We start from the raw sequence: 12870 nt of genomic DNA on the forward strand, positions 1-12870 counted from the left end.
ATCTTCGAAGAATATATGCTGTTCTATGGCTTGCTGGCTTGTCGTTCTTTGCTATGCCGATTGTCTTAAGGTGATATAGAAGTGAATTTTCTGAACACCGACTACCAGTTTCATGTCGTTTTTGGTCATCACGAGAAGTTCTTCAGACGACTCGGCTGATATGGGCATTAATCTTTTGGATTGTCTTAGGTCTGGAATGTTACTCCAGTAAGACTCCATCTCATTCTTTAGCCATTCGTTCAATTCGTTATTGATGTGGCATCTCGTGAGGCCACAGTTGGTCCAAGGTATTGAGTCGTTGCCCCATTTTTGGCAAGATTGATTCCTCATTTCCGGATATAACCGGTTGGCTGGAAATCGCATTAGGGTTATGTTCTTTTTTGTTAGCTAGTGTTTTTAGAGCTTGTTTACACTCCCACACTAGTTTAGATGTGCACGCATAAGCAAAGCCGCTTGGCTATTTGAGAGAATGTAATTGTGCTTTTTAGAGATGTTTCTATCCTGAGTGTATTTGTTTATTGCTAGCAACTACAGCTAGAGCTGGTATTTTGGTTAAAAACTGCCCAATCCATCTAGTTTCGAGCACCTTGTGTACCAGAGGGATATATTTCGGCTTGCAGAGGATTTTTATTGATCCATGATTGGCGGTCGTTAATTACTTCGAGTGGGGTATCTTTGTCCAACGTGCTATGTTTTTGTTCCATTGGTTTTATCACGGCTTTCTAGTTTCATCAACTCTAGAATTCTTAGGTGACCTATCAGATTTCCTGTCTTTAGTTTTGTTTGGATTAGCCTGTGTGCGTCGCTATAAACCTCTTTCTTCACTATGAAGTGAAGAGGAGGCAAGTTCAGTAGCGCCTCTAAGGCTGTAGCAGGGCAAGTGGACATTGAGGGAAATTTCCTAAATAGCTTCGGAACTGTATATATTCTCTAGGAGTTTTATACAAATCCTAGATTTCTATTTACATCATAATCCTAACCTGGTGTAACTTAAATACTCGTTTTGAATCGGCTAATATGACGTTTAGAGGTCAATGTCAAATAATGTACCTAGTGTTAAAAAATCAATCAATAGTTCTAAATATAGTGAATCAATGTCAAGTGATTATGGTGTAAACAACATTCTTACTTAAAGATGTGCTACCAGAACTGTCACTTTTGGTAGCACACCCTTAAACGAAGAAAAAGAAAAGAAAAGAAGAAGCTTTTGTCATCTTTTGTTAAAAGTAATAAGCACACCATGACTTTTCTGATTTCAGTTGTTTTTAACAATATTTAGTGCTAGATTTTCAAATTGTAATTTTTAGTTTGCAATGCCTATTTGTTTTGATAAAGTGAGGTGTTACATTATATAAGGTATGGATTTCTGTATCAATAAAAGTTGAGCACTAGGTGACGCTACCTGCAAAGAAGACGGTTAAAGTTTATATAAAACAGGATTTATATGAAATAATTGTGATTAATAAATACGTTGAAGAAAGTCCTGACCACTTATTTATTTATTAATATCCATAAACACGTAACAGATATATGTATAGTAACTTCAATATAAAGTAATTGCTGTAAGTTTTTATTAAAAATTAAAAAATAATACAATCTCAAAAAATGTGGAATATTTTGGGCTCCTTTATACGGCTCTGCTCTGTGTCGGCTTTTATGGACATTCTGTATTGTTTTATCAAAGAACAATGTGCGGATGAAACTGGTTTATATAATTCAGAATTAGCTCAGGTTTTATCGAATCTACCGTTAAAATATAATGGTTTGATCAGTACGTAAGTGTCTATAGACAGAATAATCAAGAAAATTTCTTCTGTGGAAAATACCAGCTAGAAATTTAACAACTCTAACCAAAAGCAAGGGGAAAGATCAATGTTCTAAAATCGATTATATTAATACTAAAAATGGGGAGGACCTAACCGGTCCTAATCGCAGAGCTCCTTAACAGTCCTTTGTGTTGCCCTAGCCCATAAAGGCTGGTCAAAATTGGAGGAAGCAGCTCTACCGTCCTTTCGCTACATAGAGAGCTGATGTTATTGACGAATGTACAAAAATGATAATAAATTAAATTGAAAAATATAAATTTAAAACTAACTTGACAGTAAATATTTATCAATAAGATTCTGAGTTACAACAGTTTAGCCTCTTCAGATGTTTCAGGTAATTTTAAACCAAACGTTTCAGGTAATTTGAGTGCCATTAAACCAGCAGTTATTCCAGCAACTCCAAAAACAATCATCGGTAGAGGATCAAAATATAAACCCTAAAAATAAATAATTTCTTGAAATATAAAAATGACAAAAAATTATTTTGAAATTACGAAACTATTCAACATCTTACTCAAATATTTCGAGCTTATAAACTCTTAGTTAATTATGTGAAAATATAGAATAACTTGTTTAGTACAAATATGCAATTCAAAGAGAAATTTTCAAAGTAAAATTTCCGATTTCCTCCCAACATGAAAATCTTGAAGATTATTCAATTCGTTTCAAAATATTTCGTCTTTAATTCCAATCTAAAAACCGGCAATAACTTTTAAAAACACGTATATTGCAAATAGTGAAATAAACAGTAATAGAGTCTTGATTCCTATATAAATTTGTTTCTTGTTTGAGTTCGATTTTACAATTATATAGAAACATGAACCTAAATATATATATATAGGATTATCAACCTCATACTCAGATGAGAAGTTACGTATCTATTGGAGTGAAGACGCAATATACTTACCAATAAAGGTACAAACGGTGCTAGAAGAGCTCCAAATCTCGAAACAGTTGACGCAGATCCTACTCCTCCACTTCTAATAACCGTAGGTAGCATTTCAGCTGTGTATACATACGAGATGCCAAAAGCTGCCGTTATTCCAAATTTTCCAGTCAAAAATAACAAAATAACGGCCCATTCGAAGTTGGTACTCTGCACAAAAATAGTTAAAGTGCATGTAACACCACAGAGTAAAAGAGAACCTACAAGCGAGATCCTTCTTCCCAGTTTTTTTATGCTCACCCAAGCTATTGTATATCCTGGTATTTCTACGAGACTAACCAAGGCGAAATTTATGTATTTATTACCGCCCAAGCTTGTAGAATTTATTGAAAGACCATAAAAGATGAAGGCGTTAACGACCCATATGAAATAAACTATTAAGAAACGAATTATCATTTTTTTCGATAATAGCATGTCTTTCACTACTGGGTATATTTTAGTTGACTTATCTGGTTCGTTTCCCTCCTGAAAAATATCAATCTTCGATCAGTTTTATGAAGAAAAAACTCTCAAATACCAAAGATTATTTGCAAACTTTTGGAGACAACAGAAACGCTCCAAAGTGACTAAATTCCCAAAAGCCAGGCTTCCGATTGAGATACTTCCCGCAGCCCTCCGTTTATGCAATAAGCAATAGACAGGTGAACTTTCTTTTAAGACACTTTGAATTTCAAATAATGACATCTTTCATGATAATTTAAATAATTCATTTTATTTAGAAAACTATAATTTATTGCAAGTCGATGAGTATACGGGATATTAGATCTTATTGACCGCAATCTATATCGGTGTTCGAAGTTCATACTGGTCCATGTGCACATAAAATCAGTGCACTTGGAGCTCGAGAATGTAATAATTGGGGTCGAAACGAGAATTTTGAAAATGACAGACATTAGCATGCAATATTCCTTTTCCCCCGACACCAACTATTAACAAATTTAACAGAATGAAAATACTTTTATCGCAGAAATCTGTAGTTTTGTAATATTTATGCATAATGCCAAACTTACCGTTAATGTAATTGATTGTTTTAAGCACTCCATAGTATTCTCAGAAAGAGTGACCTTATTATATTTAGCGACTTTTAGTATAATTTGTTTAGCTTTTTCCATACGTCGTTTTGCCAAAAGCCATCTAACCGATTCCGGTATAATCCTAAAAAAATCTAATAAGGTTTTGGGATTCGTTTCATATAGAACTTACCAATAATACACCATAAATATAATAGCGGGGGCCGAAACTATCAACTGGAGATGTGTCCAATCTCGTATATAATATGCAATTGGGGCAATAATTGCTTCTCCAATAGCATAGAAATAATTCAATACGATTCCGGTGACTTCCCTTTTGTTTTTACCAACCATTTCAACTCCTATGGAAATAATTGGAAACAAAGTAAGGGAACGGAAAGTGAATTCACCTTATTTATTTAAATTTAAACGAATTAGTCCAGTCGTTAAAGACCAGAAATCACTGTGAGCTGAAAGGACTACTTGAAAATGGTGTATCATTTTTGATAATCTGCTCGAGCTTTTTAACTCGAAAAAACCAATAAACAATTCATACGCCTAAGAAAAGAGTTCCGGTTCGTTATTACTTAGAAAAACTACCCCTTCATTCATAAAAATTGATCGAATAGTTGGTAGTTTTCACCTCCATACAATCAACCATCAGGATGGATTTTTGGTTTCGTATTCAAAACAATCAAAATTGCCAAATTACATTTTTGCCACTTAGTTCGTAAATCATCAATTTCAAATCGAAAGAAAAAATCAATTGGTTTTTGAGTAAATTATCTCGAGAGGACATCCAAATTTTCAGCTCCTAAGAAGATGTTTTAGCTAGCATGTTGGGTGAGGCCATTTCTGTTGATACTTTCTGATTGAAGATTGATTTGATCTTTTATTATTATTAACAATAGAAATCCAAAATGGTTTCAACAGTTCAAAATGTACGAAAAACGGACGGAAAAACTGTCTGTACTCCATCAAATACTCAGAAGCCATCTTTTGAGATATAAATCCGGCTTCGCAGTAGTTTGTAGCGGCTTTTTGGAGAGGACTACTGCCTTTCGCGTTTTCGCGAGTAATGGGTTGGTGTTTCAGCGGCTTTGGTAAAACGATAAAGCTGCTATCCTCATGCGTAATAGAGTTCCGTCCAATTTTGTTGACAAAGGCTCTCCATTTCTTGCCTACCGTTTTCGTTTATTTTGGTAGTTTCTTTCCATGTTTAATTCATCTACTGCAGTTCTGTCTCGATAGATCTCCTTCATGTTCGTACAGATCTGCCTCTTGTATTATAATATAATGCTCATCTGGTTGTTTGTTGCTGAAGTTTCGGCTGCAATGAAAAAACAGTTCTGTACGTTGATGTTAAAGCAATACATGGTATGAGATGGATTGGTTTTGTTTTGTCCTCTTTAGAGATGTGGGACCCACACACCTGCACTGCTTATCATTCCAATCTGCTGCAAATGTTCTTTGATGGTCGAACAAGGTTGGTTAAGTTTATGAGTATTTCTGGATTGTCTGACATGTATTTGCTTCCACTTCTGTCTTTACTATTCCGTATGAGAGAATCATTTTGGTATTGGTATTTGGCGCTATCTCACCCCGAATCGCATAATGAATAATATTTAATTATTTAGAAGTGAACAAGTCATAGTATCTCTAAAAAATCTTTGTCACAACTGTGAAGTATACAATGAGCTGGTAAATGACAATCAAATTTAGATATTCCCACCCCTTTTGATCTCAATATTTTGATTCCTAAAAATTTGGAAACCACCGATCTCCAGCACGTTAAAACTATTTGACTTAGCATTTCAAATTTCAGATTTGAGTTAAAATTAATCCATAGCTGATTTTAAAAGCAGTGTGCACACTTCTAGCTAAAAGTTTATTTTTTCAATACCTCTAATGTAAAAAAGTTAACGTCAACTTCTCCATCATAACTCCTTTAAATAAAACCTTTAAATATTATTCAAACTCACCTATGATGAATGCTAATGGATACACTCCGGCAGTTCCAACAGAATTCAGAAAAATGAGAAACACGAAAATCCAATAATCGGAAGACAGAATTTGCAGTACACCCGCGGCGGTCATAAGGAAAATGCAACAAACGAATACGCCTTTTCTACCATAACTACAAGAATCAAATAAATATACTTAAGAAAACAACAGCTACGGATAATATGAGGCTACTATTTCTTTTCATTGATTTTAAAAAGGCTTATGACTCGATACACAAAAAGAAACTATATGAAAAAAATTAGAAATCCCGAAAAGAATATTATATTACAAATAGTATTTAGACAAGATAACATACAAATAACAGACACCATGTTTGACCATAAATCAGAAACTGAACAGTTTACCTCCAGTCTCTGAAGACGAATACTTGGTTATCGAAACGCGCGTCAGACAGTGTAATTGTGAATGTTGGTGTAGTGGTAGTTTAGGCAGTGTATTCAGTATGAATATCACCAACGGTTCCAAAAATTCCAACTTAGTTATAAATCAGAATGCATCGCATATGTAGTTGATATCATGTTACTAACAATAACGAAGACTGAAGGTTTTAAGTAAATTTGTCGATGAAGAAAAACGTTCAGCTCACAAAGAAAATGTCACAGATAAAACCAAAAATACGAAATGGATAGAAACTGGAAAAGAATACAACTTTGAGAAAGTTGATTATTTGATTATGTAGATGTAACCATAACATCTAAAAGCCTAGAAGAAAATGAGATAGATGAGAGAATTCTGAAAGTAAACACAGCAGTAAGACTGCTATCAAAAATACTGAGAGCAAGAAATATTTAAAACTGCTCGGTATACACCTATTGGGTAACAACCGCTGAGAGCAGAGAAAACTGGAAGCATTTGGAGGAGGGCTATGACCAGCAGTGGACGAGATAAGGCTGAATGATGATGATGAATACACCTATTAAAATTGTAAAACAATATAATATCAGTGAATGTTTGCATAAATTTTTGATCTTACCGATCTGCAAGCACTCCGCTAACAAAGGATCCTACAATGATTCCTGTGAAATGCGATGACCCAACTAATGATACTTTCCATTGATTCTCAATACAAGTGAGATTCCACTGAAAAAATAATTATTTATTTTCCAAATACAATTCATATAATAGAGTAAATACACTCAAACGTTTGGAAGTGTTTTTATTTTGAAGGTACGTTGAGTCGATAGAGCTACGAACGTCAATGTTGTTGACGGCATGAACAAAACTTATAAGTAGTCAACACTATGAAAAAATATTAATTGACATACTTTTGTCATGTGAAGTGCAACCTTGTAAACTACTATCTTCTTCGAAGCAATGCGTCAAGAAATCAAAAACTCATCTACTTCATGCAGTTGGAAATAAATCAATGATCGATCGAACAGTCAGGGCAAGCGAAAAAGTGAGGCTTCCATTCAGTCACTGATAAAATGATGATTAACGAATTATATGAACTTACAGAATCAGTGAAAAGAACCACTCTTAGCACCGTACTCATTGTCTGTATCTTGGCTAAGAATATATTTTTATGATAAAATAGTACTTCGAGACTATTTAATTGTGAAAATAAGTCAGTTAATCTTCAGGAACGGTCCTCAGGATGAAATTGATATGTGGACAAACTTGTATTTAGAACATGTGATCGACTATTCAAGAGTTTAATGAAGTAAGACAACACAGATTCTCTCCATATGACATAGATGTTGATAGAAAATTGATGACTCAGCTGGCCTCAAAAAAGCATAAGATAAACATCAAGGTCGCCAAGATAATTTTTATCTTCGATTATGCCTGAACAAAATGTTAAGTCATAGATTTGTCATTAGCAACGCGCAGCACTTTTACTACTACTACTTTAATTTTTATGTTACCTCTTTACTCTGTTTTTGAACGTATTTTTTGAACATTTCGTATGTTACGACTTACGTCATTGACTATAGTCCTTTCGACAGTGCTGAACACCCATTCAGAACAATGTATGATTGTATTTGTATACGAGTCTGGAGAACAATTACTAGCATTTTCTTTTGGTTGGTATCTTGAGCATATGTCACTTTTAACCCCTATCACCTGGTTGTCACTGGAACCGTGAGGTATAGCCCACTTTGCCCATGGTGCATCGTATATTGCTGATTCAGCAGTTTCGCATTCTGGTATAAGACATCTGAAATATGGAGACCGTTTTTAAAAAAAAATATTCTAATTTGGATAAAGTCATTTTTTATCCCCGCGTACTAACTATTTCGTAACCAGGTAACGGATTTTAGTGAGATTTTCACCATCATATGACATGGTTATCAACTTCCGAGAATTTAGTTATAACTTGGAAAGTGGCACATCTTTGTAGTAAAAATGCCCTAGCTTTCAGTCTTATTTCTAGCCTGAAGTTGATATTGAGTTCCTTATATTACAAAGAACTCGTTGAGATTAAATTCTTAGTGAATCTAGGGGAAAAATTAACAAATCGCAGTTAATATATGTGAACAGCACGAACGTTCATATAAGTTAAGCGATACAAAGAGGAATTTGAATGTGTAGATTCGTACCTTCGCGAATGTCAATCGGCGCGGCGCCTAACAACTCGTGGATTGTCTGGTGAGTTGATTATTAACAAAAAACCGTCCGCAAGATGCTATACAAATAGTACTAAAAGTTATCGCCCCCGAACAAAAACAAATGGGAAGCTGTCCAAAGCGCCACTAAAAACAATGCTTGTTTTTTTATTATAGGAAGGAATTATTTCCCAAAACAAATATTCAATTCCAAATTCTTCCACATAACATTATTTCTTTTAAAATAATTTCCATTTCATATATTTTTCCCACCGGCGCTTGCATCTTTAGAAAAAATTTCTTGTGATCATTTGTAAAAATGGCTGACAGCTCTTTTCTCATTATTTCCTTGACCTCTTAGATGCTGTAAAATAGGTGTCCGTTCATACGTGGAATTTAAGAAAGTTGCACAGGTAAGGTCAGAAGGGCAGCGTAACCATGCCTGGATCATTAATCCGATCAATTTAGACCTTCGAAGTTACATTAATTTCCCATCAAGCTGAAAATCAGTCAAATTGTTTAAAATACAATTAAACATAGAATTTGAATGTTCCCCATCATTTCCGTGTATGGAAAAAAATTGATTCCAGGTCAAAGGTCAAAAAAATGAGTTTTTCGCAATTTTCAATAAAACGGTGAGTTATATCATAATAATACCTCTGACAGAATTTGTAGAACATAAAATTATCTACAAAAAACGTATGAATACTTTTTTTTCTACAAGCCACTGTTTCTGAGATATAATGATTCAAAAAGTTGTAAAAGCTGTATTTAATGGTTTCACCAATATATTTTCAGCAATAAACTTTTCTTACAACATTGAAATGAACTGAGAATTGTTGTGAGTGTTTATAAGTTCATCAAACAAATTATCAACTGACGAAGTTTGACGATGTTGGTATGCAGCTTTGGTATTTCTCGTGCAATCATTATAGTCATAAAAAAAATATTGATACGTTTTTTGTAAATCATTCTATGATCTACAATTTTTGTCCAAAGTATTTTTATTATAAATCTCACCTTTTTGTTGATAATCGCGAAAAAAAATTGTATTCTGAACAATTTTACTAGTTTTTAGCTTGATGGATATTTATGTAGTTTCGCTCTTATTCTTTTGTCTAATTTGATCGGACTACATTCAATTAAATCTTCTTTATGAGTTAGAAGAAGAAACTCAATTGTCATCAATTGATAAGTTCAATGCAGCAAAGACTCAGGCTGCTGTTTTTACAAAGAAGGCTGGCACTACAGTCCAGGATTTGGTCCTATCCGGACATAAAATATCAACATCACCGCAAATTCTTTTTTAGGGTTTTGAGGGTGGGGAGCAATATGTCCTGGCCTAGTTACGTGACCTAAACAGCCTCATAAAAAGCTATATATTCCGCAACAGTTTCTAATCCTCTACAAGGCCCAGATTCGTCCATTTTTGGAGTATTACTCGCTAATTTGGAGCTCGGTTCCAAAGCATACCCTGAAGATGCTGGACTTAAGAGCAGAAGAGAGCAATTCGTCTTATAGGCGACCCAAAATTGACTAGAAACTTAAACACCTTGGAGCATAGAAGAAAGTTTGCTGACCTGCTGCTATACAGTCAGGCGTGGCTGATGAACAACGAATTTGCAGACGCAAACGAACAGAACCAACCGCGTCCATATGACAATGCATACTTCAAAACTTCGCAAGAGGCAATGGTATTCTGGTTATTATTGGGTTCTCTCATTTTATCATTTTATAATAATGACAAATCATCTTCCAATTCTTATCGAATTTTCGTAAAATAAATAAATTCTGTACAAATATAAAGTAACGCACGATATATATCTATAAACCTTGTTCAATAGATTAAGTTCTTTCATAAATCTCAAAATAGACGACACAATTAATTGCGTTAGACAATTTATTAATGTCACTAACCTGTATTCAGGAATTCCCGCTGTAAATACGTAACTTAGACTGTTGGCAGCTCCAAATAACACCGGTAAACATATCAAAATATAAATAAATATTTGATATCTACCTAATTCTCCAAGTTCTTCTGCGATATCATCAAAGTTAATATTACTTTGATGTAACATCTCTGTGAAAAGAAAAAATGCGACTATTCACCAGCTTTTTTTATGAAGATAATAAAATTAGAAACTAGGAACGTTTACTATGCGACAAGCGATCAAAAATAAACGTGAAAAAATATTTTTGTGGTGATTGTTACTTAGTTGTTGTTTTTTGGTACATGTCGCTGTATGAATAAAATTTTATTATATGAAAATCTGATGAGAATCAATGGAGATTGATAAAAATTGATAATAAAATCAAGGAAAAGCTATGAAAATCGCATAAAACTTAACAAAAAATGAAAATCTAATGAAAATCAATGCAAATCGATGAAAACCGATGAATATTGATGAAAATCAATGGAGATTGATGAGAATTGATGATAAAATCGAAAAAAGGCCATGAAAACCGCAGAAAACTTAACAAGCAAATGAAAATCTGATGAAAGTCAATGGAGATTTATGAAAATTGATGAGAAAATCAAGAAAATGCCAGGATAAACGCAGACAAACTGACATGTGAAAAAATCTGATGAAAATCGATGGAGATTGATGCGAACTCTATGGATTTTAAAGATAATTGATGAGGAAATCAAGAAAAAGCCATGAAACCATAGAAAACTTAACCAGCAAATGAAATATTGCTTAAAGTGTCTTCTACCGAGACTGGTTCATTTACTATCTCCTCTTTTTTAAACTCATTTTCTTCGTTCTGTTTCATCAACAAGAAATTCATTGAAATATTTTCTCCACTTGTTCAGTTTTTCTTTTTTTCCCTAAGAGTGATCCATCTTTGTCTTTGTAATATCTCTTCTTCTTTTAAGTTTATTAGTATATGAATACGGTTTATACATTACTTTATTATAAACTGATAATTTCTAACCAAAAAATGTATGAGGTCCATACACTGGTTATATTTGTATCCTATACTTTGTTCGAGTTTAATCAGTATAATGTTTTACTATTAATCCTCTGTGGATTTAAACGTATCATTTAGAATCCAAAATAATTCGAAAGTCAGTATTTACTACAATCATATTTTAATCATAATGCAAAGTGTTGGAATGCTGATTAATCATTAATAATAATTTCACTTTCAAGGTATTACATGCGTGTTGTAAATTGAAATTAATCGTTTTCTAGGAACATTTAAATTCTTCTGCGATATCAAAAACGATTAAAATAAATATGGCTCAGTATTTGTAAATAGTATGTCTATAAAAGATAAAAACAACAAGAATTTATATGAGTATATATCATGAAAAAGGTGGTTTTGTTCAATTTTTTACTTCTTAGACCTTTTTATATGTTTTTCGTGATGAATCGTCATGAGTTTGGGTCTCTCTGGACAAAAAATCAGAGAGTAACAAGTAAAAATTGACGTTTTGAACTATTTCAGTCTTTTTTAAAAGATGTTGGTCGGATTATCCACGCTAAATCTTTTGATTGAATTCTGTTTCTTGTACAGCAATCTATTAGAGAAATTTCAAAGTATCCGAATTATAAAAATTAAGGTCAAACATTTGAAAGCATGTTTTGTGGAGACTGACCTATCAGTAATTATTAAAAAAGTTCACAATGTTACTATTTAATTAGATGCACACTAGCTAGTTACTGTTTGAACTGTTTACATACAACTCCTGCTCGGGCCCCACACACTCCCTTTACCTTCCCCGTCTACCTGGCGCCTACCCTCCACTACTTTTCCCGCCAGGTCTTTCAAACGCCTTTTGACATCATCGTTTTGGCACAAGCTCTTGGCCACCATTGATCAAAGAAATGAGATCATACAAAGGAAAAGAATTTCATTAAACACAGAAACTCAACTGATTAAAGATTTGTTAACTGAATTTCAGGCCCTAAGATGGGGAACTATCCTAAAGGAAGCAAATCAAGTGGCCGATGTAGTTGGCATTATATCAGAATTCTCACTCAAAAGAAAATCTAGGGATGAAAATACGAGCAGCTTCAGCAACAAGCTTCATAGGATTTCAAATCTTTTGTTGTCTTTTCTGATTTGGATTTCATCATGGCTGATTTGAAAACCAGATTTGTTAGCTGTGAAGGAATTTGTAACCTGTTTGCTCCAGTTTTAGTACTCATAGATCTAGACAACGAAGAACTGAAGCTGCATTTTACCCTTCAGATTTTGCTGCTCCAGACACCCTATTTTAGAAACTCTTCATATGAAGAATGTATTGTGAGTTTCCCAATCAGAAAAGGACCTGTGGAAGCTTCTTAACTCAATATAGGAGAAAAACCTCCAGCCCATTTTTTTAGAGCTATGCACAGCTATAAGACTTTTTCGTACTATCCCAGTTACAGTTTCAACGGCTAAGAAGTCTTTTAGTAGATTGTTGAATTCACAGAAAAGTTGGCAACGAAGCACAACTGGCCAAACTCGTCTGAATCATTGGCAATGTAGGCAATTGAGAGTGAATTGGTCAAAACTGTTGACTT

At 33.8% G+C, this 12870-nt stretch overlaps 1 protein-coding gene across 6 annotated transcripts in view; it reads right to left on the reverse strand.

Annotated features, from left to right (window-relative positions):
• Positions 1 to 110: 110 nt before the first annotated feature.
• The window catches only part of LOC130894031 (organic cation transporter protein), a 31690-nt gene continuing 18930 nt past the window's right edge, over positions 111 to 12870 (reverse strand). For 3 of the 6 annotated variants that reach the window (XM_057800548.1, XM_057800550.1, XM_057800551.1), the window contains exons 2-9: positions 10274 to 10436; positions 7731 to 7968; positions 6781 to 6887; positions 5765 to 5919; positions 3976 to 4144; positions 3783 to 3927; positions 2734 to 3237; positions 1550 to 2263 (exon numbers count right to left, since the gene is read on the reverse strand). In XM_057800548.1, coding sequence (XP_057656531.1) covers positions 2129 to 2263; positions 2734 to 3237; positions 3783 to 3927; positions 3976 to 4144; positions 5765 to 5919; positions 6781 to 6887; positions 7731 to 7968; positions 10274 to 10436 — 1616 coding nt within the window. In that variant the 3' untranslated portion in view covers positions 1550 to 2128. Of the gene's footprint in view, positions 1403 to 1549; positions 2264 to 2733; positions 3238 to 3782; positions 3928 to 3975; positions 4145 to 5764; positions 5920 to 6780; positions 6888 to 7730; positions 7969 to 10273; positions 10437 to 12870 lie in introns of those variants that run through there. The other 3 variants (XM_057800549.1, XM_057800552.1, XM_057800553.1) reach the window with 3 other exon arrangements.

The sequence above is a fragment of the Diorhabda carinulata genome, chromosome 5 (assembly GCF_026250575.1).
Source record: "Diorhabda carinulata isolate Delta chromosome 5, icDioCari1.1, whole genome shotgun sequence".
NCBI classification, from domain to species: Eukaryota; Metazoa; Arthropoda; class Insecta; order Coleoptera; family Chrysomelidae; genus Diorhabda; species Diorhabda carinulata.